The sequence below is a fragment of the Eublepharis macularius genome, chromosome 13, assembly GCF_028583425.1.
Source record: "Eublepharis macularius isolate TG4126 chromosome 13, MPM_Emac_v1.0, whole genome shotgun sequence".
Taxonomy (NCBI): domain Eukaryota; kingdom Metazoa; phylum Chordata; class Lepidosauria; order Squamata; family Eublepharidae; genus Eublepharis; species Eublepharis macularius.
The window spans coordinates 12,882,153-12,909,303 of record NC_072802.1 but is presented as its reverse complement, the minus strand read 5'-3'; the positions used below and the strand labels follow the sequence as shown (position 1 = coordinate 12,909,303).

The window sequence follows — 27,151 nt, the reverse complement described above, 5'->3', positions numbered from 1 at the left end:
ACAAAATGTTTTCTTTCATGGGCAAGATATTGGCATTATTTATGTGGAGGCAAATATATTAGAATCAGCCAATTACGTATTTTTAAAGGAATGAACTGTGAGTTGCGCCTTTCTAGATTCTAGTAACCTACTGTCTTATGGATCTTCCCTTTGCCTTTTATGCCTATCTGGCAATTTAGGAACTCCAGTACACCAGAATTTGTGCAATGTGCAACAGCTAGATCAAGAAGGTACAAAACTACAGAGTGACAGTGAACTGTAAGCCTGAAATATTCTGTTTGGAGAAACCAAGGCAAAGAAATAGGCTTGTCTGTTGAGCCACAGCTACTTTTACAAACTAGTTAATTGTTCTGGACCACTGATAATGAGTCCACGGGAGGCAGCCTACTGCAGCTCTGAAGCTCTTCAACAAATAACACACCCTGTACATATTGCAGTTAGTCTTAACACAAACACACACACACACACACACACACACACACCCCTGAAATTTTAGACCTTCAAAAAGAACCTCCTCTAGGACAGGATCTGAAAAAGAGGGAAAACTGCCACAGACACAGGGAACTGCCAATTTGCCCTTGACTGGCTCCTTATAAAAATATACTTTTGAAATGGATCCATATTCCTCATTCTGTCAACGGGAGGGTACTTTCACTCATGCATGGGGTGGAGGTGGGGAAAGAGCAATGTGGGTTTTATGGGAATAAATATTTAAACAATTTAAATAATGTTAGCAAAATGTAACTAATGTTAGCAAAAGAAGCAAACACACCATGAACAAGTTTGGATCATGTACAAGCACTGGGGTTTGTTCAGGCTTCATATCATCCCACAGCCCATCTAACATGACTGATTTACAGCCAAACAGCCCTGATGGCTATAGATAAACAGACTATATTTACATATGCAGGGCAGAAAGTTTTCCCATGGAAAATATAGCATCAGAAAATTTCTGGGGAGGGAGGAGTGATTTCCACCAATTCACCTTCCCACTGCAGACCCTCATACCATGTTCCCCAGCTTTTAGGGGTATAGGAAGAGGCAGTGGGAAGAGGCAGGAAAGATCCATTCTGCAAACTCCGTTCCACTCACAGTATTTTGGATCAAACCCTATGTACACATGCACTGAGGATAAATGAACCAATAGGGGCATCCTTCAGGAAAAGGTACTAACTTCTATATGGGGATGCAAATTCCTTGGCAGGCGGCTGAGAAAGGCTGGACATTGTTCCAGTTAAGTTTCCATTATTATTTTTACCTCCAGTTCACAAAGTATCAGAGACATATGTGCAATATGGGGATATTTTTTCAAAGAAGGGATCAGATATTGGAACACAGCGTTCCTTCCAGATCCTTAGCAGAACAAATCATAAGAAGCTGCTACATTTCAATCAGGATTTCTGCATGCCATATGCTTGAAGAATGCATAAAAGTATTCATCCCCTCTGCTGCTCTCTCGTCACAGGACAATAAAATAACAATGACAATAAAACTACAGGGGAAGTAGATTTAGGACAAACATGATGCTCGCCTATCAAATATAACAGCATTTCATTTCAGCTGAGCAATAACATGCCTTAGGAGGTAGAACTGTTTTCCTTGGAGGCTTTCAAAACAAGACTGGGATATTGTGCATATTAAATAAAGTAGAACTTCACTACGGTTGTCATGTCTGTATCCCATTACATCCATGTCACTGTTCTATGCGTTAAACCATTGCTAATACTGTGTCTTGATTTCATCTTGCAAATGCTATAACCATCACTTTCGTTTTTCTCTCTCTAGCAGCCTGAGAACGCTTTCTTTGAAGCTCACTGAAGTGACCTTGTACTGTCTGAAATGTTGACGTTTCTTTTATGCCTCTTTGTCCTGTCTAGCTGATGTATAAACTCCAGCAGAAGTTCCCAGACTCCTTCCCGCGCAAACCTGTGGTTTGGGAGGGGGGAAATGTTTGAGTATTTAGAGCTGTACTTTCCTCAAGTTTCTATTCCTATCAAGGAAGCATGTACTGCTTGGATGCTTTCTTGCCTCTGAGTAATTCTATGGACATATATATGGAAAGATTGGATTTCTGAATAAAAACCATTTAACCAAGAGCTTGGACTTGTTGCAATGGTACAGGGACCTGTCTACCATATCACATAACATAACATATTTGATTTATATAACATATTTGATTTATGTACTGGTCTTCAGGATGACTTAACACCCACTCAGAGTGGTTTACAAAGTATGCCATTATTATCCCCACAACAAAACGCCCTGTGAGGTAGGTGGGGCTGAGAGAGCTCTGAGAGAGCTGTGACTGGCCCAAGGTCACCCAGCTGGCTTAAAGTGGAGGAGTGGGGAATCAAACTCGGCTCTCCGGATTAGAGTCCCGCGCTCTTAACCACTACACCAAACTGGCATATCCTGTCATCCATAGCCTGACAACAGTCTAATTTACACATACAGCAGACTAACGGAGCAATCCTAAACAGGTCTACTCAGATCTACGTCCCATGTTGTTCAATAGTGCTTACTCCCAGGGAAGTGTCTTTAGAATTGCAGCATAAGAGTGCTTAAAGGGTATGGTGGACTGAACTGCATCTAACTCTAAGAGGGAGAACCATATTTGTGAACTTGTCCTTCTACCTTTGTATTACAATAACCCAACCTCCAGAATCTGGCATCTGAAACCTTGTACTAGTTTTCTATTTGCAGATTATGTTTCATGTGGAGGAACATTCAAAATTGCCCCCCCACATTTGCAATCTGATGAGGTACAGTCCTTTCATTTATTGCCTTCTCTTCAATATGCAGACCAGGCCATAGCTGATCACTGTGTCAGTCCTTGGCAGGGAGATTCCCAAGTCCCTCACAGCAAGCACTGTATTGGTTGAAGTAACTTTTATTAGAGATCTATACAGTCCAAGTGATCTATATGAATGCACTGGCAGAAATGACTGTTCAAAAAGGGGTAGTGTCAATTATAGGGAAACTTCCCGTCCTTTGGGTCCGTTAACAATCTGGCGCGAAAACCCCAAAGAGTTATATGGGAACTGATTAGTTTAGGCTAGATGTAGTACAGAATGAAATCATCTCAGTCTCTGAGAAAAGATACATCGCTCGCTGCCTGCAGCTTGCATCCAAAGACACTTACTGTAAAAGTGAAAGTAAATACCTTCAACAGATAACAGAGAACCCCCACTGGCTCTCTTGTACATTTCATGTTAGCAGATTACACACTCCCAGACAATTAGTACAGTGCACAGAATATAACTTCAGCAAACCTTTATGATCAGCATAAAATGTAAAACACATTAATGGCAGGTATGCAGGCAGGCATACATGACATACTGCCTTCCCCAAGAATGGCCCCCCTCACATCGCGCCAGGTTTGTCAGCGTAGAGTCTGTGAAACTTGCATATAAGTCTTGGAGCATTCATATTTGAGCTCTCTACCCATTCCCTCTTAACACACACATACTTCCACCACAGGCTGCCATTCTCCCCCTGGGGGTATGAGATCCCCTGCTGCGAGCAGGCACTTCGTGTCACCACTCAGCTGGGAGAAAAACTGAGGTAAATGGGGGGACGGCGACAGGCAGCATCCCAATGTGCTGACAGCACTCCCTGTGTGTCCAAAAGTGATGTTAGCATGTTGCTGGGGATGCTTCAGCATTTGGGTAAAACTCAGGTCCCTAGAAGGCCCTGTTGATACACAGGCATCACTTCCGTGTGCACAGGGAGTGATGTTGGTACTTCCCTTCACAGGGTAAGTCTCTGGCTGGCAGCCATACTCCCATCTTCTCAGGGCTTTTTTTTTAATCAAGCTTTGCTCACAAATTTTATGGCCTTCCCTCGCAGTCACAAGGGCTAGAGAGCTGCTTGAAAAAACCCTAACCTTTAAACCTATGATAAGGGCGTCGAATTCTTCATTTAAACACAAAGTTCTGCACCGCTGTATCACATTCTTTGAACATATCTTTTAATTTCCCCAAACATTTATATTCAGAAAACCTTCCAATCACATCCAACATTACAAAATTTGAAACCCACATATAAAAATCAAAACGTCAATAGATAAACATTAATGACTGAAGTAATTAATAAATAAATAATTTCCGTTTTCACTCTTTCTTTCAGTTTAATCATTTTCTAGTACTTGACAAATAGATGCCATCTTCGCCTACAACTGGTCCCTGGAAAGGCAGCATATATAATTTGAAATAAATAAATTTTCTCTAAATAACATATACTCTCCAATATTCTACTTCCATGGTGGTTTACATATAGCTCGTTAAGCACATATTTCTAAACTCTACATTCTCACATAGCTACTGATGGCAGCTCCTACAAACTGTCAAATACCTATGTACTTCTCTTACTTTGCCTTTCATATATCCTAGTCATGTCAAAAGGGGGCCCAAACGAATCATTTACCCCAGAATTTTATTTTATTTGTTTCCAACAGACCTGCATTACTTTGCATTTTCACCACAAATGGTAGTATGTTCCAGACTCTTTCTCATAGCGACAACAGAGATCACTCAGATTTTAAAGCATCTTTTAAACCTTTCTGGTATATAATGTCACCTGTGTAATATCTTGATATAATTTTTCTTACAAGCCAAATCTATTAGATCTTCGTGGAAAATGTTATATATATATATATATTTCCAATTGGAATTTGAAACCTGATTCTGTAAATCTCATTCCCATTTGGTTTATATTTTCTAATCCCATCAAAATAGAGTAGATTTTGTATAATAAACCTTGAGTAGAGGGAGGATCTTGTATCGTTTGTTCAAAAGAAGCCAGACTCCTAGAGAGATTGTATGAAGTTGCCGGGGGAAGTTTTGTGTCCAACTTTTAATCTGCAAGTACTGAAAAACAGAAAGCTTTTGAAGGTCAATTTTAAGACACAACTGTGAATGATAGCATCTGGCCATCTTTTAAATTATCTTTGGCCAATCTAATTAGCATTTAATCAAACATCAAATTGACCTGATGCTCTGGCTTTTTAAGTCACAATCACAGTCAAGAGACATCAAGGGAGATATATCAGGCATTCATTATTTTCTGTACTAACACCAAATTGAGTATATAGAAATATGAATTTCATTTTCATTCAAAACCACTATTCTCTCTTTTTCAAACACATACTGCTAAGTATTTGAATATTAAATTAAGAAGGTTCCCTGCAAGGCATTAATCAGCAGTGCAACCAAAATAGCTGAAAAATGCTATTTACTATAGTTAGGAACCACTAAACTTCAATTTTAAATTACTGTAAAATATCTGTTTTTATCTGAGCCTATTGGTTAGCTCATATATATTGGTTGCATAAAGGTTCTAGTTTGTTCATCATTAAGATCTGGAATAATCAGAGGAACTGCTAGGTGAACTACCATTTTAACCACTGTGATCCTTCCTATCCAAGAGTATTTCAATTTAGTCTTAATCTTCTCAGATGGTTCATCTTGTATACTTGTACTTCAGGCAGGAAGAGTTGTACTTTCTTCATTATTTAAGTTCCTTCTGAAAAACTTTTAAAGTCATAAGACGCCCTACAGGGTTAGACTAGTTCTATCTAGTCCAGAATCCTGTCTCTCTCAGTGGCCAACCAGATGCCACCAGGGATCCCACATGCAGGAAACAAAGGCAACTTCCTCCTCCTGTTGCCTCTGTCTCCAGCATCTACTGTACAGAGATACACTGCCTCTGAACATGGAGGATTTGTTTAGCCATGAGGGCTATTGCCTTTGATAGAACTATCCTCATGAATTTGTCTAGTCTACTTTTAAAGCCGTTTGAACTACTAAACATTTTCCCTAGGCTGTGCTCTAAAAATTTGCGAGTCTAAGAACTGAGTGTATAATTCATTATAGATCTAGAACAAGAACTACTCCAGTAACAAGGTATGTTCACTGTTGTTTGCTAAGATTTGCTTCAGCCATTTGTGAATTGAATGGCTGAATGCATTGGCAAAATTTAATACTGTACAGTGACTTTCTGAGATTCTAAATAAACGGTAGCTTTCTGTAACTAAATCTATGTCAACACTGAGATGTGTCCATCCAGGGCTCATTTTGAGGGGGAACGCACGGGAACACCATTCTGGAACGTCTGAAAAGAGATCACGTGAGTGGTGGCCCCACCCATGTGATTCCTTTGCCTCCCCGGGCTGCTGTGGCCTGCCTCCCCCCAGCCAGGCCACTGCAGCTTGTGCGGCCTGTCCTCCCGGCCTGCAAGCCGGTCGAGGTAGCACGCGGCGCATGGCAGCCTCCGTAGCCGGCACCATGGCTAGCCGGCGCCACTGCAGCCTGCGCAGCCCATCTTCCTGGCCTGCTGGCTGGTCAAGGGGATGTGCGTGCCGCGGTGGCCTCCAGAGCTGGCCCCGTGGCTAGCTGCCGCCATTGCGGCCTACGCAGCCCGTCCCCTCGGCCTGCAAGTGGTGGTATCTCCCCCCGCTCCCCAGTATGTGTTTTCCTGGCTTAGTTCTCTGAGCTCTAATATGTCTAGAAAAGCTCTAACACACTGTGTTATGTCCCCCCTCCCCAGATGTAGTGTGCACTTGCAACATTAATTTTTAAAAATCTGTGTTTTGCTGGCTTTAGTCTAGAAAAGCACTATAGAAACACACTGTTCTTGTTACTGTTATGTCTGAGTTGGGAAATACGTGGAGATTTTTGGGGTGGAGCCTGAGGGGTGGGTGTTGCCTTCTGACACAGTTATGCTAATGACACACTTCTGGTGATCTCAAGGGGAGTGGCATATGCTAATGAGTTATGCTAATGAGTTCCTGCAGCTCTTTTTCTACAAAATGACCCCTGTGTCCATCAAATTATCTGCACAGTTTTATGATGGTAAAAATGTTCATGACAATGAATTAAAGGAAAGATGGAGGCAATTTGGTGAAAGATGGAGCTGTACAATCAACATGGTCCTCCCCAACATCTTTATACAATGCTTCAATTGCTTAATCTTTCCAATATATTGGCCTATGTACCAGTGGGCAATTCACTGGTTCCAGATCTAGGCCCAATAAAACTCTTTTTTCCCTGTAAGAGTTTAGATTTTCCCATTATAGCACTCAGCAGTCAAGCAAAAATTGAGATTCAGAAACCGTCTTTGTGATATACTCAGCTAAGCAAATACAGGGATCCCAGTGGCACGTAAAGACACTATACAGTGGTGTATCTTCCCAGAAACTGAATGTAGAAGGATAAAGAAAGAAAAGCCAAAGGAGGAAAAGAGCCCATGCTAGGAAGAGAGAAGGAATAAACCAAGACAGAGGGCAAGTGTTTGGTAATGCTACTCTGGAAAAAAGAAAAACGAAATTACGTATGCCCAAGGGACACATATACAGGACTGAGGATACAAAAGCAGTTTTCAAGTATACAAGCTGTTATGAAAGGTAGCTTTGAATCTTACTATATCAGTGGACTAGTTTAGATGTCAGTAACTCGCTCTACGCAGAGCAGGCTTTAGTATTCTACAGCCACATGGAGGAAATGTTTGACCTGGTACTTCCACAGATGTAATATAGGCCACTGATCATCAAATCACCTTGATGAAGGGGAGGTTGCATCGATGGTATATTGAGCCAAATATTACTTTCTTGTGGCTATATTTCCAGAGCCACTTGGAGTGGATTTGTTTCCTCACAATCTGAACTATCCCAGCTGCTGGCAGCAGGCAGTTTACTTTTTTAGAAATACTTTAACTTCAAGGCAACTACTCTGTTTACTAAGAAACTCTCAGAGCTCATGGGTCAGTCTTATTGGTAAAATGCAGCTAAAGATGTGCAGAAACAAAATACCCAGTCCTCATTAGAGTCCCCCAGGTAGCGTGAACTAATGAGTAGTGCAAGTCACAGAGTCATGCTATGGATGGATGAATGAGCCCTATAAATGCGCTCTATGGTCTGAAGTGACTCTTTGGCAAGTAGCTGGGAAACATGCAAATTATATCAACAACATGTGAAAATGGCAGCAATTTGAAAAACCATATGGGAGCTAATGGCAGCCAATTCACTCTGTTCTTGTTTCCACACTGAAATCTCTATGGAAAAGAGAATCCTCCGCTTTTTGCAACAACTGAAAAGATACCGCCTTCAGCTGGGAGAAGTATTTTAGTGGGAGGAAACTCAATCTGTCTACATTTGAGTGTAGACACATCCCTGACCCCATCTCCAATCACAACTTGCCATTAAAATGACTGCATCACAGTGAGCAGTCTAAGCACCTTTCATCTGTAATTGGTTTGCTTTCATCAGCAAATTGCTGAATTAGCTCCCACAAGATCATCAACAGCATACCTACAGAAGTAAGGTCTCCTAACCGGGCTGATGGCCTTTCAGGATGAACTGGAAATGAGCAGCTACAGATGGAAGACCCACATTCTCTGTCATATTCTAGCCATCTTGAAATGATTTTTTGCCATTCACTTTGCATAACTGCAGTTCCCTTAAAAGAAACATGGATGATATAAGCTGTTTCACTGTAAGGGCAAATACAGTGATACATCATTCTTTTAAGGACTAACATTTCAGTAAAATTCCTTGCCTCTCTTAGGAAGCTAATTATTTTATCTAAAATTATATATGCCGCTGTAACCCAAGGGGTAGAGGGGAAAATGCAAAATTTTTCCAAGGTCCACTAAACCTTATCTGCTACTTCAAAGACCCTTTTTTATTTTATTATTTTAAATTACCCTTTGGATGAAGAGGTGGAGTGGCGTACAGTGGAAGGGACATCTGTGAAGGACTTGTTCATATCTCCCCTGCCCCAACTTTGAGTCCCAATCTTTCTTGAAGCCCTTGCCTAAATTTCCCCAACCACTCCTATTAAGAACTGGTACTGAACCAAGCCGGGGGTTGGGTGGGGGGCAGAGAACCAAGCAATATTGCTAAGGGGTAATATAATGTTAACATTTTTGTTGCTGTTAATCGGTATGATGATTTAATAAGCAAAATTTGCGGAAATAAACATTTGTATCACATGTGCAATCGCCATTCTTTATTGTGCTGAGACTCAACTGGTAGAATTCCCAATTTGTTTCTTTCTTCTAAACTTCCAGTAAATTTAGGGCAGGGCTACTCAAAACTTCTACACTATGTTTTCCTCATAAGGTAAAGGGGTGTGGGGAGCAGCAGCTTATATTTTCTTGCACCTGTCAGTTCCTCTTCGTTCCTGAAATCGCCGAGCACCTTGGTATACAGAGGAGCTACGGCAACAGAAGCAGAAACTAAGACAACTTGAGCGCGTGTGGCGGCGATCTCATGACGAAGAAGCAAGAACATCTTATAGGTTGTATTGTCGAAGGCTTTCACGGCCGGAGAACGATGGTTGTTGGGGGTTTTCCGGGCTGTATTGCCGTGGTCTTGGCATTGTAGTTCCTGACGTTTCGCCAGCAGCTGTGGCTGGCATCTTCAGAGGTGGAGCACCAAAAGACAGAGATCTCTCAGTGTCACAGTGTGGAAAAGATGTAGGTCATTTGTATCTACTCAGGAGGGGTGGGGTTGAGCTGAGTCATTCTGTAAGAGTTTCCCAGGGTGTGGAATGCTAATGGCGGGAGGCTTCATTGTATCCTGAGGAGGTTCTTTTGCATATGGATTGGTGCTTGATGTGCTAATCTTCTCTGCAGGGCTATTGTCGGGTGTGGAGTGTTTTGTTGGCCTGGTGTTTTTCAGAACTGGAGCCCATGCTCTGTTCATTCTTAAGGTTTCTTCTTTCCTGTTGAAGTTTTGCTTATGCTTGTGAATTTCAATGGCTTCCCTGTGCAGTCTGACAAAGTAGTTGGAAGTGTTGTCCAGTATTTTGGTGTCCTGGAATAAGATACTGTGCCCTGTTTGAGTTAGGCTATGTTCAGCCACTGCTGATTTTTCAGGCTGTCCAAGTCTGCAGTGTCTTTCATGTTCTTTTATTCTTGTCTGGATGCTACGCTTTGTGAATCCTGGCAACCAATCAGCATGCTCTCTAGCTAGTTATGTGAGAAGATCTGAAAGGCAGGCGACTGGGGGCAGCAGCAGCTCAATAAGCATCAGCACTTGAAAGAAAGAAAACCCGGTTCCATCCCCTTCCCATGAGGCAGACAGCTCCTGTCCCCAAGAAAATCAAAAAGGCTTAATTTTCACGTTAGCTGGAGGGGTGTGAATGTAACCAGACCTCTGTCTGTTTCAAAAGATGCACAGACCCCCTGGACTAGGGGTCCCTGACGCCAGTTTGAGAAACGTTGAAATAGATAATAGTTTTCCCTAGAAACAACTGCACTGAAAACAAGAGTAGGGATTTAGCCTATTTCAATTCACTAGGATTGCAAATTATGTAGAAAGCTTAATGTTCTTTACATTGCTGAACAGTAATCTCTAAAACGTTTGCTCCCAGAGGTCTAATATGTGTGGAGAATATTCAGCTGCTATAGACAATGCAGGCATTTGGCAAAGTGCTATAAGAAATAGAGAAAACCAAACTTCAATGCCTTAACGACATAACTTTTTACTTATTTAGAATGTTATACTGTAGAATATAATAGCTTTTAAAATGAGAGGTGAAGCCATATTGTGACTATTTGGGAATCCTTAAGCATGTATTTTGAGAAGTTAATGCCCCTAACGCAACATTGCATTTTTTTTTGTTTTATATATAAGGTTGCACTAGTTTCCATGAATTCCCCTCTCAGGCTTTGGGAGAGCCCCTCAATAGGTACTGGTACTCACTACTTGTTAGGGTAGTAAACATTACAGAAGTAGTTCCCAATCATGTCCATCCTCAGTTTTTCTGCTTTAATAATAATTATTTAAATGATTTTTAGATCTTTAGCACATTTGAATTTTAGTTCAAAAACTGAGTAAACTGCAGTTAGGAGGCAAGAGGTTATTCACATGGAACAGCCAATTCACAGCCTGCAAAGCTGCATGTAAAATGTCGTTACTGGTATCAATAAAAAGCAGGACGTTTCTAATTTTGTGGCTTTGAAACAGCTTGTAGGACATCTGGAGGCGTAAAAAAGGCCCATTATAAACATACACAAAGCTTCAGACTTTTGATATTCAAAGGTCTGTTTTCCTCCCCTCAAATAATACAACAAAGCACCCAGAATGTAAAGGTTTAAGAAGTCAGGAGCCCTTGCCACTCTGTATGATCTACGAGCTGCCTTATTTTCCTGTGTTAACTAATATGGTACAACTGCCTCTTCCCAAGGCTAATGCTGTAGAAAGATGCCCTCATGAAAGCCAAGTAGACATAATTTACACCCTTATCAGTGAAAACAACTGCTATGAAGACCACACATTTTAACGTGCATGACAAGAAACCCCACCCAACTCAATGTTCATGTATTCCGAAACCTGCATTAGGGCTCCTCGGATGATAGTCAAAGCCAAGTCTGGAATTTATATAGCACTGTGCAATCATTATATTGCAATTATTGTTGCAATTGATACATTTTTTTCAGAATAAATCTTGACACCCACTACTCATTGCAATGAAGAGATTTTAAAGTTGCTGACAATTATTCTTGTCCTGAAAGCTTTCAAGCTCACATAAAGAGCCGTATGTGGTTTTAATGATAACTGCTCATTTGGGTGTTGCTGTATACATGATATACATGGGTTAGAAGAGACAAGGGGGCATTTATGTAGCTCCTGCCATGGGGCCTGTGCCAATTTTACTAACAAAGATTTCAGCTTCAGTCACTCAAAACTCTCTCTCAAGCTTAGTACTTAGGCAGGGGCTAGACCACTTCAGAGATAGCAGGGGCTAGACCACTTCAGATTCCAGGTGGGGACTCACATGATCAAATGGTCCACCGTAAAAACACTTCCTGCTCACAGAAAAGTCTAAGCTAAAGCCTTCATCTTGGACCCCCCACCCGCCCTCCCCACCGGCCACATACAAATGGGAATATTTGGTATGTAAGACTATGCAACCTAAAGCTACCTTGAGCAAGTCTGTAGAGAGAGAGCATATAAATTCTCTTTTAAAAATGAAGTTGCAAATTCCACTCAGAAACAGAAAGGGCAGAATAAAGAGGTGTGAGTTTTTGGGCGAAGGCTGGTCTAGGAGAGGTAGTAAAATTGTACAGCTTTGGGAGTTAATTGTCTGGCTATCCTAGAAAGAGCAATAAACTCCAGTTTTACTTGGACTAAGCAGGGGTGTTTAAGAATTTTCCCACTGTTTTTGCAGTATAAAACTAGACCCTAATCTAAGAAGAAGACACTACTAACTCCCAAGACATTACTAACTCACTACTAAGCTTTCCAATCATTTTTGGTTTTGTAATGAGAATGGTGACTGAGAAAGGGTGTTCAGTAAAGCAATGAACACCATGAAAAACTTCAAGACTCCTTACCTCCCAGTCCAAGTAATCACAGACATCTTCAAAGTTAGTGAGTAGAGACACTGAGCAGAAAAGTCGTGGCAGCTCATCCCTCGTCATTGGGGGGAATCGGCTATCTTTAAGGGCACTGTAAAAAAACAAAAAAAAATTGTGTAATTGCAGTGTTTTATTGTGAACAAGTGAACAGGAAGACTAAGAAAATGCCACAGCAGCCATTTGGTCTTAGACAAAACATTCCTATCAGTTCAGGTATCAAAGGTGTTCTGGACTTCTTGGAAGCTAGTTAATGCAATAACCAAACATGCCAAAGTTCATCAAGTAGCCCTTCTACCACCCCTCCTGGATGCAAAAAGATCCCACTGAGCTTTATTTATGAACTGACCAGCCGACTAGCAAAACACCTGCTGCCAAACAAAAACTTGTGTGGGGGGGGGGGGGCGGGGGGCGGGGACGAACCTCTCAGTGTTCACCAAAATCCACAGCTGAATATACTTGGCAAGCTTATCACTGTAAACATTTAAGGATTTTGAGGAAAAACAGAATGTGAACTTTTTAAAAAAGCTGCTATAAAAATTGCAGTAAGTGTTAATCATCCTTCCAGGCTTGGCTCAAACATCTGCAGTACAAGGTCCAAGACTTTGATATAATTAAGTAAGAAAGTTGTGAGCCTCTGAGAGCCAAGCTACACCTTACACAGGTTGGACACTTGTCAGCTTCCCTCAAGTTTTGATGGGAAATGTAGGCATCCTGGTTTTACAGCTTGGCTCTCCATTACAGCTGCAAGACCAGGATGCCTACATTTCCCATCAAAACTTGAGGGAAGCTGACAAGTGTCCAACCTGTGTCAGGCGTCAGTTGTAGCTTAGCTCTGATATAATCCTCGCCTGTACCACACTCTGCCAGGCTAGAGAAAATCTGTACAAAGCTCAAGGAAAAACACCTCAAGATCAATTAACAGCAGAATGAAAAAGAGTGAATCGGAAAGGCTAGTGCAGGGAACATAAAGAAGCACATCTGAACCATTGGAAGAAGGATGAGGCAGAAGCCAGAAGAACAGAAAATCTGTATAACATGCACTCAGAGGGAAAAACCTTTCCTCCAAAGAATTTTTCGTTGAAAATGGTAATGTTAAATATTCACCAGACATTTGTTAAATATTCCAAGAATATTTGCTATCTGTATTTGAAAACCAATTATACTGCATTTCAGTGTTTGACAGCATGACATATGGAATGCCATGGAATTTAGTATTTGACAACTACCAATGTAAGAGATGTATATGACGCCTATCACAGTCTCAACTATCACGAGACAGTAAGTCTAAAGCAGTTGAATCTCAGAACCAAAAATTCACATTTAAAAATATGAGTCACAGTGTTTAACACTTTGCTGAATAGTGGATATTTGTTTCCATCATAGTCTCACTTAGATTTGGTCAAAGAAGTATTATTTATTTATTTATTTAATTTATAGTCCACCCTCCCCGTGGACGGGCTCAGGGCGGATTACAACATACAGATAAAAACACATGGATAAAATGGCACATTAAATAATGATAAAAGCCAGATTTAACAGCATAAAAACAAACTCTGCACTATGTTCTGACTCTGCACTATGTCCCAGGTTCACTTCACCCTTCCCTGCCAACCACAAGGGAAGAGAGGGGTGGGGAAGTGAGTTGGTGCGAGATTGGCCACCGTTCCTACATGGGGCAGATGACTCAATATAGCCCCCCACTAATAGGAGACAGGCAGGGAGGCCAGTCGGTGGATCTGAGTACTGGCCTCAACCATATGCCTGGCAGAACATCTCTGTCTTACAGGCCCACAGGAAAGACACAAGGTCTTGGTGGGCCTGAGTATCCTCTGATAGAGAGTTCCACCAGGTTGGGGCCAGGACTCAAAACGCCCTGGCCCTGGTTGAGGCCAGTCGAGCCTCCCTAGGGCCAGGGACCACCAGTAGATGTTTTCCTGCTGATCCTATTCCTATTAACGAAAGGAACAACCAAAACTGGTTTACTAACCGCTTCAGCACTGGGGAGATCAAATGCAGCAGACTTCTTATGCAAGCTGCGTTTGTCTGCAGGCACAGTCTCCCCCCCCCCCCTCGCCACATACTTCTAAACTACAGCAGTGATAGTCAGGGGCTCAGGAACCGTATGTGCCTTTTTAACATACCACCTGTGGCTCTCCTGGCTACCATTCTGCAGTACGGCACCTGCTCCGCATTTTGGGAAAGTAAGCAAGCATTGCGTGGCTGAGTTGGAATGGGCGGTGGTTTCCACTGTGAAACAGCCGCCACCGCAAGGAGTGGAGGATGAATAAGCTGCAAACTGCATGCCAAAATACAGGGCTCGTCCTGTCCAACAACGCTTTTGCACTGTATTCTCATCCCAGCACTTTTTCTTGAGGAGAGCAAGTGGGCTGCAGGAAATAGTGAGTACAACCACCACCATGGCATCTACCCAGCAAAAGAGCAAACTGGCAAGGGGTTACTCTCCTTTCTCCACAGTTAGCCTCCAGTCAGAGAGCCAGTTTGGTGTAGTAGTTAAGAGTGGCAGGATTCTAATCTGGAGAGCCAGGTTTGATTCGCCACTCCTCCACTTGAAGCCAGCTGGATGACCTTGGGCAAGTCACAGCATCCTGAGCCCTACCTACCTCACAGGGCAACTGCTGCGAGGATAACAACACACTTTGTAAACTGCTCTGAGTCGGCGTTAAGTTGTCCTAAAGGGTGGTATATAAATCGAATATTATTATTATTGCTATTATTATTCTCCTTCGGGAGCCTTGTTCCTCATTCTGATGAGACAGTGAGAAGGCAAAGAGGGGAGCCTTTTCCCTCATTCCAGATATACATGGGCTGGCTAAGGTTCAACAGCGGTGGAAAGAGACAAGTTTACATTCTCAGAAGTAATTGCTAATTTTAAAACTTTGTTTATTTATTTTTAAAACATTTATTAGCCATTTTTCTAACTTATGGCACAAGATGGCTTACACAGACATAAAAATACATTAAAGGCGCTCTCTTGTGTACCCATCTGACGAGCTTCTTTGCTCAATGGTAAAAAGTCCAGTAGCACCTTTAAGACTAACCAACTTCATTGAGGTGTAAGCTTTTGAGAATCACAGCTCTCTTTGTCAGATGCATCTGATAAAGAGCTGTGATTCTCAAAAGCTTATGCCTCAATAAAGTTGGCTAGTCTTAAAAGTGCTACTGGACTTTTTACCATTTTGCAACTACAGACTAACACAGCTAACTCCTCTGGAGCTTTGCTCAATGGGACAATCTCAAGGGCCTTTCCTTGTGATCTTATCTTCAGGCCAGGAACAAACAGGAGGCCTTCAGATACCCTGGTCCCAAGTCATCTTGGCTTTTAAAAAAAAGACCAACACCTTGAACTGGGCTCAGAAGCAGATCAGCAGCCAGCGTAATTGCTGTAATACATGTTCCTGTTAGCTGCCCCTGAACAGCAGAGCAGTCTAGCTGCAGCTTCTAAACACTTTTCAAGGGTAGCCACCAAGAAGCACACATTGCAATAGCCTAGACAAGAGGAAACTAAGGCATGGATCACTGTGGCTAGATCTGTTTTATTTTTTATTTACTTGGGATTTTTAGTTCGCCCTCCTCACAAATGGCTCAGGGTGGATTACAACAAGTTAAAAACACATTAAAATATACACAATATAAAACCATAAAAGATTTTAAAAACATTCAATCATAAAATACGAATATAGTGGCAAGCAATAAAACAGCAGGTGCAACTCAGCAAAACGAGACACAAGGTGGCGGACAACCCTAGTAGGGAGGGTTCAGATCTTACATTCTTCTCTACTTTTTTGGCTGCTAGAGGCCAAGTCCAACCTCAACCATATGCCTGGTGGAACATCTCTGTCTTACAGGCCTGGCGGAACGATAACAAATTCTGTCGGGCCCTGGTCTCAGAGGACAGAGACCAGGAGCTACTAATATAAATTAATTAAATACAATGAAATATTAATATAAATTAACTAAATATAAATAGAGCTATTAATATAAATTAATTAATATTAATAGCTCTTACATCAACATAAACCCCTCTCAGCCGGCACCTACCCAAGACACATTACCGCAGACAGGTTGCCACCGGCGGGCACATTTGGCAGCCAGGCAGAGGCACAAGTATGGCGCAAGTCCCCACGCCGGTGTGGAAGGGGGCAGGGCAGGGGCAGGGCACGAGTTAGTCCGCTTCCAAAGCCACTCTAGGCCCAGGAATGCCCCCTGCAGTGGCGGAAAGTTATACCACGAAAAAGGAGGCATAGCCCATAGGTGCCCATTGAACGGGGAAAACTCGGGCCCCTCTCCTGGCGCCCAGCCCCGCTCCCACGGCCCAAAGGAGCATAGGATGGGAACTACCATGGGGGCCAATCCGTGTGCGCTTCCAGGGTGGGCAAGCCCCACTCCCCACACGCAATCACGTGCTCACGCACCCTACAAAACATCCAGCTGCACTGCTCATGACCTTAGGGAGGTGAGCACACGGCCGAAGGCTCTGCCCGTCTGCCTTCAACCATGGGGACTTTGTGCATGAGGCGGAGAGTGCACTAGAGGGGACTTAGCGGAGAAACTGGGAGAACTTTGCACTTGCTCAAGGGAAGAAGGGCAAAGTCCAGAATGTCTGGCTAACTAACAATAACCACTCAAGCCTCCTTTCAGGTTATCTGACTCTGAAGTTCCAGCTCAGTAAGAGGTGAGGGAGCACTTACAGGTAAGAAGGAAATGGGGCGGCAGCTAACCTGGCTCGCTGACTTGTGCCGGCTGCCCTGTCACCTGAACTCACCTGACTGCTAGCCTCTTCAGGTGAGTCTAAGTGGGGGAGGGGATGGTGGTGGCAGCCCCTGCCTGCCCCAGAGGCAGTTGCCCAGAAAACTACTCTTGACCGGGTGTTTGTAATTACCTGTTGACTTTCTCCCTTAAAAGTAAAATCACCCCAAGGCAGAGCACATCCTCACTAGAGGGTCATGCATCATCTGGTCGCTAGCTGCACCTGTAGGGCAGCCACTGCTGCTCTCTACTATGTGCATCTTCCTAGATGTTGGAGTGTGGGCTTGGCCTTGGCCATGGACCAGGCTGGGTTACTTGCAGCACGTGTCTCTTTGGCACGTAGTCAGTCGTCTGATAGACAACCAAGCATGTCTGCTTCAGCCCCCCCCCCCCGTAATCCTCCACGAGTGCCATTCAGATTCAGCTCAGGGAGCAGGTTCCCAAGGCAGTCCGCATCTCAGCCTCAGCCCTGGAAGCGCAGAACTGGCTGCGCAAACTGCCTTGGCTCCCTTTCCAGCTGAGGGACAGTGGCACTATTTCCAGTTTAATGAAGCGTTTTGAAAAACAACAAACTGCTGTGTTTGCATGCTTGCCTGACATTACCAATAGCTGGCTCCTCAACAACTTGTTGGAATGTCCTCTCACACATCCCTGCAAATGTTTCAAGTGGTGCCCTGTCCAGTCTCCCTGCCCCCTTCCTCTCCTTGATGTAACTTCAGGCAGTGGAGTGTGAATTGAAGTGTGGCCCATGAATGTCGGCGGGGTGGGTGGGTGGGTGGGGACACTGAGGACTTTCATTCTCTGATAGTCTGAGCTGCTGGCATCTGATAAGCCAGGAAGATGGTCACTGCATGTGGGAAGTTGCTGGTGGGTGTGGGTGTGGGTGTAGTTACTGGGCATCCCCCTCCTTTTCGCCATTTGCAGAAGCAGGGATGGACTTGGGAAATCTAGCGTGGGGAGGGGCTGTCAGTTCATGCTGGGGGGGCATCACCCCAGGCCTGGGGCATGGCTATCGAGATCCAACCCGCGTTTTTGCATCGTAGAGATGCAGTGATGTGTTCAAGTGGCGCCGCTGCAGGTTTGTGGGTGCTTTTCATTCCCCTTGCTTCCAATTGGCCTTCTGGTCTCCCACGTGGTTTCCAATGGATATTCCTGTCACTCACTGAAGGACCCGCCTCCCCCCACCTGCCTCTCCCGAACCTGGGGACTAACTAGGGTTGCCAGTCTCCAGGTGGTAGCTGGATTACAGGATTACAACTGATCTCCAGGCAATGGAGATCAGTTCCCTATCTGGCCCTACTTTTCAGGGAGGGGGCACCTATTTCTTGTGGTGGCGGCGGTGATGAGGGGATTTGCTGGCGCGCCAAGCTGCAGCCACTGGCCAGGCCCTCATCAGAAATGGGGGCTGGACGGGCAAGAGGGTGGGTGTCTGATCCGCACCTTCAGTGTTACCTTTCCCCCCTCTCCCCGGCAGGGATGTCTGCTCCCTGATGAGGCGGTGTTGGTGAGCAGTGGGGATCGCGCCCTCCCCATTGGCTGCACTTCTGCTTGCCCCTCGCCCGCCTTTCAGAGGAGCGGTGCAGCCATTGGCTGGTGTGGGCGGGGTTGTCAGGGAAACGGCGGGCGAGTGCTCTTGGCTGCAGCTGTGCCTCACCTCATTGAGCTCGGCCGCTGGCGGGACTCTCCGGCAAAAGTCCCTAGGGAGCAGTGGGGTGGTGCCACATTTATGTCCATGCACAAGCGACGGCACTGTCTCATGGCTTAGGATTGAGCTGCAAGTCTTTTTTTTAAATGAATACTTTTTATTCTATTGATAAGTTTAAAATCCCAATAAAAGAGAAAAAAAGAACAAAAATTAAAGAAAAAGTACCAAAAAAAAGGGTTTCCAATTTATTATAAAAGTAGACAATGTTTTATCTTTGATCAGAGCTGTAAGTTTAGCCATCTCCTCTAACTCCCTCATTTTCACAATCCAGTTATCCAATGAAGGCAGTACTGTATTTTTCCATTGTTGTGCTTTTAAATCCTAGCCGCCGTTGTCATATATACAAATAAGATACCATGTTTATTTTCCAACTGTTTGTCCATTAGTCCCAACAAAAAGGCTTCTGGTTTAAATTGTATATTGATCTTCAAAATGTCCTGTATTATCATATGAATTTGTGACCAAAATTTGTTTGCTTTAAGACAAGTTTCCCCAAGTCTTCATTTGAGACGAGTGGGACAAATCTTCCATGAATATCACACATTAAATATACACCCAGGATACCTAATCTTCTACTGCTTTTATTGCTTCTCAGCTGCTGCATGCTGCCTTCTATTGTCCTTCTGACCTGACTCTTCCCTCATAGTTCACTTTTTCATCTCTCCCTCAACCACTATGATATACATACCCACAGATTGGGTAACAAGTTGTTTATTGACCCACCTTGCTGGAAAAAAGATCAGAAGGAAGTATGGTGGGGAGAGGTAGTTGTGAATTTCCTGCATTGTGCAGGGGGTTGAACTAGATGACCCTGGAGCCCCTTCCAATTCTATGAGGTAGAACAGAAACTGCACCAAACCCTCAGAGTTTTTCTCAGAAGTGAGCTCTCTCCACAAAGTTTGTGCTTTCTGTTTAATTCCTATTTTTTTCCTATTTTTCAGATAGCAAAAATTAAGGTACATGTGCTGAGGCACCATAGGGTACATTGGCTTGCAGTTTTCTCTCAAGTATTAGGTATATTTACAATATTGTTTGTAGAAAATGACAGCATTTACAACTTTAAACTCCCATAATATGTCAAGTATTCCAAGAGCCAGTTGTAGCAAAATGGTTAAATGACTGGATTGCAATGCAGCACTCGGCTGGTTCGAATCTCACGCCTGCCATGAGCTCAGGTGGCCTTGGGTAAAACATACCTCTCAGCCCCAGCTGTATTGTGGGGATAATAACAACACAAACTTTGTTCACCACTCTGAGTGGGGTACTAATCTATCCAGAAGAGTGTAGTTATTATTAATTTTATATGCAAAGTAAGTTATAAATGATGCATTTTATGTTAAACCAGTAAAATTAGATTGTTTGATATGGCAGTAACTATTGCATATATTTCAATTCCTCTCCCCCCAAAAAACTTTGGATTTTTTCCTGAAAAAAAATAGAGAAAAACAATCCCGCCCCCCCCCCCCCGGTGGCTTCGAAATTTCCAGACATTTTACTTCTCTAAAAAAGGTTATCAAGACGTTTGAAGACATGATGAAAGCTCTAAAGATTGTTATAGCCAAAGTTGCCCATTAAATAATTCTCGCTTTGGGATATTCTCTTTAAAACTTGATTCTACACATTACTGGGAAGTAGGGTTTGTTCCTAAGGTTTCGTCTTTCAGAATTTAGCTGTTTCCTTTTGGCCATTTGTTTGTTTGTGATTTCTGATATTTATAAAGTTTGCTGCACATGTGCAATTAGCTATTATGTATGTTTCCATCCCTTTTATTCTTGTTTTTCACTATTTCCTTTGGTCTGAGTTCCTTTTTTTCTCACGCAGGTAACTCATGCACAAAACGTACACATTAAAAACATTAGGCAATTAACAAAAATTCCTCAGTTATGTGCAAGATCCAAATAAAACAATTTGGAGTTAAAATCTAGTTACAGTACAATATGATTTCTGAGACCTGAATATTCATTTTCATTATTAGACTAAAGACAGGCAGAGAGGAAACTGGGGCAAAGTCAACTTACTTAAGGCTTTACATTTGCATCTCATCTTTCCATTAATATGCTCAATGCAGCTAATGAAAGTTACAATTAGACCAGTTCAAAATGGAAAACTGAATGCTGATACTTCCCTCGGCTGCAGGGAACTAGAGTTTCTCGAGTGGTTGCAATAAGGGCAGCATTATGGATTGGGGCAGGGGGAAGAAGAATTTGACTACCCCTTCTTGGGGATAAAGGGTGGGTGAGATATTCAAATAATTATGCTTAGAATTTTATCTGATTAGCAATATTTTTCATGACACTTCTACGTTAGCTGTGGAGTCAGCATGATGCCATATGAATCCCATTTGACACGAGTGCTTTTGTTTTTTTAACCAAGCTGTGAAACTGCTGCTTCCAAATAAAATCCTCGCTCTGTTTCTCCAACTGCCTCAATGGCTTGCAGCAACAACAGAGTTCAAATCAACTTTAATTATACGGATGCTGTGCTAATCAACTGGATGCAAACCAGCCGCAGGGGTCTCACATCTCTCTTCATGGGCTTTCCTCCTTGGGTCTGAGCAGCACTAAAGCACCACAGTATTGTAACAACTGTGACCAAACAATAGCCCAAAGACCAAGTTTAACACTGAAATGCTGGCAACAGCAATAGGAGCAAACACCTTCAGATTCAGCAGGGCTTTTCCATAGCACTTTGGGTATAGCACTTCTCATTACCCTTAACCAAATCACTTGATTACAGGAGCCACCCATGGCTGTTTACAACAAAAAGAACCACGGTGTTGAACGTAAGACACAAAAAACTACAACCGTGAAATAAGAAAATTTACAAACAATGCACAGGATAAGTAGTCATCATATAATTGCCTAGTAACAATCCTGTCAATAGCTCACAGGAGCATATGTAATCACTGTTCATACAATCAATGCAGCTGGTCATATGCAATCCAAAATAAATACAATTTACTGGCAAAATTCACATCAAATATGAATTCATATATCCTATCCAATCCACAATAACACATAATCAATGTGCTTCCGGTTATAAACCACATTTTGATGGATGAAGAACTTTCTGTATACAGTAAACTGCTGCTATCTTGATTGTACAAATTGGGAAATAGTGGTAAAGGTAATTTAATACCCTATGTTTGCAATTGATTGTTAAACTTAACTAGGGAAAGTTTCCTCACTGTTCCTTTTACGCTTTCATAGCACAGTCTACTTAACTGTGAGTTGAAGAAAAGCATGTAACCATTACAATTTTGATCAAGCCATACCTGAAGATCGAAACCATCGAAACATGGTTTATAACCAGAAGCACGCTGATTATGTGTTATTGTGGATTGGATATATGAATTCATATTTGTTGTGAATTTTGCCAGTAAATTGTATTTGTTTTAGATTATCCAAGGGGCTCTCTGACATGTCACCACTGGCTCTTCTGAGCACATTTCTCCAGTGTAGAATCTGCCTCGTGTTTCAGGAAAGTGGCTGAGCCCCTTGCATAGTGAGGCTTGAGGTTGGCAGGTGGTTTCCCCTCTGAAACAGCTGCAGCAGAGGAACAGGTATGCTGCAGGCCTCCCTGAACCGCAAGGCTCACGCCAGGGATGAAAGTCAACGTGTCTCTTTTGGTTAATAGTAATTGCAAATGTGGCTCTCCCTGAGCAATGAAGCGAGTACCACTGATGTAGAGAAATGTTTGGGAACATAAGGACTGAAATGATAGTGAAGCTTTTGGAACATTTAGAAGTTTACTGTTTGCTGAAGGACCACATATTTGGTTTGACTGAGTTGGACAACCATTACCACTTCAGGACAGGGTGCCAGATCTCTGGCTTTAGAGTTCACTGGCAGCAAATTGTAGCTTCAAGGCCGCCCACTTGCCCACACACTTGACGGCTTCTTCTAAGATCTCAGTGTGTGCCTGTTTGAGGAAAGTACTATACAGGTAAACTGGAGATGAGAGGCAACAATCTGGCACTACTTACATTTACCATTTCAGGTAGTGTGGGGAAGGATACCATTAGTACTGCTATTGCATGTGGTATCTCCAGGGGCCACCTTGTGACGGTGGGATGCTAGGGACCAGTAATATCCCTGTGTGGGATGTTACAAAAATCATGGTTAATGAGCAACAACTCCTCAAAGTGGACCTCGTCAGCCCCTTCCAACACAACAAGCAAGGCAATATTTGATCAAGCAGAAGACAGGTGTGCTTGCCCGTCCTAAAACACGAGTCGGAGGAGAGCCACGAGCATGCTCATTCCTGCCTGTTCCCACCAACGGACCAGTGGGGCTGGATGGCAAGTAGCAGCCATGACAGAATGTGGGACAGTATGCTGGGCCTACATCAGTCATCACTTTGGTAATGACCAGAATCCAAAGAGCTTCCTTAAGTATACCCTTCAAAAGAACATGCAGTGCAGCACGAAAAAATTTAAGCAAACACCCCCCTGAGCACATAGAACTAGTTGTGCAGATCTCAGAATTCCAACCAATAAACTCCAACATATTCATAGCATCTACAAAACGTAGTCTCTGAAGTACTACACTGATATCATTTTTTTCAAGTGGCCATTCTTTTCAGAGGACCAACTGTTACATTAAGTCTCAACGGCAGCCCACAGTTGTCAATGTTTGCTCCAATTAGAACAGTAACCAAGGCTGTCCTCATTCTAACTTTCTTCATGTGGCTGCAACAGACTTAGAAAAGCCCTTGTCACAGACATTGGCATTTGCAGACTTCACACCATTTTCCCTTTGATTAATAAACAAATTAGCAATAAAAAGCATTACAGACAGAATTATTGCTTGTGATAAGGAAACTGCACCTTAATATAAACACCTCCAGATTTAGTTTCTTCACAGCCTTCATTGTCTAAATTTTCCCACTTTTATTACAAATCTTTTTTCAAGAGAAATAAGAAAACATGAACATTACTAGAAATCTGGGGTGTGCATAAAGAAAAAAAATTGCCAAAAATACACACACAACTCACTGGTTCAGTCTGTTATAGTGGCCTCTGGATTGCTGAACCAAATCCAGGAAATGTTTCTGTAATGACCACCACCACCCCCTTGCCAAAAAGTGTGAGTGTTTTGTTTCGGCACTTGCCACTCAGCAGGCAGGCAATCCAGGGCTATCTGGCAGCATTTTATGTTCCTTAATGGTAGGTCTGTCTGCACTCATCATGCAACCATTTGGCTTCAAAGGGGAGAGATTGAGCCCTTAGCATTAACTCTATTGGCAGGAAGGGACTGCATTTTTTCTAGCACTTCCTGGGCAATGGCATTGAGTGGCTTAAAGAGATCAAAGGTTTTCTTTGCACCAGGGAGGGGAGCAGCAGATAGCATGGTGCCATTGCATCATCATTACTATCACCATCCCTTTTACATACAATGCAAGGAAAGGCCAGCATGACATTTACGCAAGCATGCACACATGGGTTTGAGGAGGGAAGAGTCTTCTCCAGCCTTTGAGCCCTGTGCTGCCACTAAGGTTCATGTTCATAGAATCACAGAATTGGAAGGGGCCATACAGACCATCTAGTCCAACCCCCTGCCCAGTGCAGGATCAGCCTAAAGCATCTCTGACAAGTCTTCATCCAGCCTCTTCTTGAAAACTGCCAGGGAGGGAGAGCTCACCACCTCCCTAGGCAGCTGATTTCACTTTTGAACTACTCTGACCGTGAAAAAGTTTTTCCTAATATCCAGCCGGTACCTTTGTGCATGTAATTTAAGCCATGCCAGCGTCACTTGTTTCCTGCCACTGTGTGCACCTGGTCACCACCAACACTTGTCTTCTTTGGGGTCCATTAGTGTTTATATGCTTGAAGAGAAAATTGTTGGATCAACAGGTTTTGGGACAATGCAAAAAGAACAGTGTGTGCGCGTGCATGCCTGCAGCTGCCCAACACTTGCCTTGGCATGTGCCTTCTCCGTTCTGCAGGGTCCCTAAACACTGAACCTCATTGTGCTCTCAAACTCACTGGCTTGATGATTTAGAGGGAGTGCTGAGTTTTTTGTGCGACTATGGTCCCACTGCATGCAAAAACATCTGCCCCAGAGCCTCACCCCCTTGAAAAGATGAGCGTGCTTTTGCACATGTGACACCAACACATGTATAAGGGGCCAAAACTCATGAAAGAAAAAAAACCTGTTGCGAGCCACCACCACCCCTGCCAGAACAAACCAGCAGGAAGACGTGACTGTTCCTCAACCTCCAGACCCAAAACTGAAATGGAAACTTTCTAGGTGCACACCCCTACTTGTCAGGGTGGTCCCTGCCATACTTTGGAGGGTTTGGGGAGGGTTCACTGTTGGGCTACTACAAGCATGGTATGTAAAGGTCCTGCTTTAAGAGAGTTATTGAGTGCTACATGTCAGAGAAGCTAAGAGAAGGAATGTTACCAACGTTACCAGGGAGCCGCAGCCAGTTACCAGGGAGGCACGACCAGTTGGCCGAAGATGACCAGCCTAGTCAAAACAACAACTTTACTTTCACTTTACCTTCTTCAGCTAATTTGAACTTAGCTTACAGCATAACTAACGGAGGAGTAGAAAGGGTTGGGCTTGAAGAATTTAATGCTTAGAAAGGGGGAGGAAATGGTTATTCCTGTCAATGAAATGTCTACTGTACTGTACTGAGCTCTTAGACTGTCAATACATCTTTAACTCGTGCATCCTTGGATTCGGGCAGTGAAGTTACTCGAAATATCTAAGCTGGCAGTCTCTGACACTACTAGAAATAATTTCATAAAGGTACTGTAAATACTTTTTGGCATTACTTATCCAGATATAGGCTGCAACTGTGCTAGGGAAAATGCTATTCCCACAAGTATGGTTTAACTGTAATGATCCCTTAGTTACAGTATACGTACCCACTGAGCAGGGCTGAAAATTTCAAACAGCCACTTTGATAAGATCAACTTGCAGATTTACTAGAAAGGCACATTCTCAATTTTTTTTTCTCTGAATACAGTTGCCTTTGTGGCCTTAACTTAAAGACAAACTCTACACACTGAGGGTCCTTTTGCACTTATGGCCAGTAGTATGGGAAGAGCTTCCACTTCCACTTCCACCTGATGTGACTGCATGCTGCAAACTGTCAAATCCACAAAAAATCTTCTGATGTTTAGCTTATAGCCAGGGCTTTTTTTCTGGGGGAAAACGTGGGGGAACTCTCACTTGGGGCAACTCCCAGGAGGGGGAGGTGCACCCCTCAATACATGAGTGCACGTGCGCCTGGGACTGCATGATGATGTAACTTCCAGGAAGAGATATCATCACGCAGGCGTGGCCACCCCGGGAGCACTCCTGTGCTGCATGGGTGGCATCCGATTTGGCCTGGAACGGGCCAGTCCACTGAGGAGGAACACTCCTCCTCCCAGCAGTGGCCGGATCCGGGCCATTTTGGGCCCAAATTGGGCCAAAACGGGCCCAGATGAGCTGCGAATAGGCTGTTGCCAAAAAGAACCGCGCTCCCCCACAGGGCAGCAGCCTGAACCTGGCCATTTAGGGCCCGTTCCGGACCCTTCTGGAACCAAATTAGGCCAAAATGGGCCAGAAACAGCCCGGATTGGCCTGGAACAGGCTGCTGCCACATGGTAGAACACTCCCCCAACAGGCTGAGGCACAATCCTAGCCATTTCAGGCCTGAATTGAGCCCAAAATGGCCAAAAGGGGCTCCAAATGGGCAGGATCAGGCCGCTACTAGGCGGAGGAGTGTTCCCACACCAGGCAGAGGACCAATTCAGGCCATTTCAGGCCTGATCCTGGCCATTTTGGGCCCTACGTGGACTCAAAACAGGCAAAATGGTGCCGAAACGTTGAAATCAGATGCAGAGTAGGAAGCAATGCCCGCCCGCCCCTTCACCCACCCAGGATCAGGCGCAGAGCAGAAGGTAATGCCCGCCCCCCCTTCACCCAGCTGGGATCAGTAGTGGAGCAGGTGTCTGCCCCCTGCCCTGCCTTCACCTGGCCAGGATCATCACAGAGGAGGAAACAGGCCCACCTACCTGCCCTCCCCTTTCTAGAGCCCATTGTACAACGGGCTTTGTTAACATGTATGTATGCATGCATGCAAGGATCATTCTGTAGCTGCAGGAACTCATTAACATAACTCATTAGCATATGCCACACCCCTTGATAGGGCCAAAATGGCTGGGATTTGGCTGCTGTCAGATGGGGGAGTGTTCCCCCACCTGGCAGTGGCCCAATCAGGGTCCTATTGGCCCCGATCCAGGCCAAAACAGGCCCCAAAGGGCTATTTTGGGCAAGTTTTGGCCTGGATAGGGCCCAGATCAGGTCAGTGCTGGAC

The 27,151-nt window shown here is 43.7% G+C and overlaps 1 protein-coding gene across 1 annotated transcript in view; it reads right to left on the bottom strand.

Moving 5' to 3' along the window:
* Nucleotides 1–27,151, bottom strand: part of AMMECR1 (AMMECR nuclear protein 1) — a 159,389-nt gene that overhangs the window by 17,225 nt on the left and 115,013 nt on the right. The window contains exon 3 of the mRNA XM_054996712.1: nt 12,340–12,454. Within this exon, the coding sequence (XP_054852687.1) occupies nt 12,340–12,454 (115 nt within the window). The remainder of the gene's footprint in view (nt 1–12,339; nt 12,455–27,151) is intronic.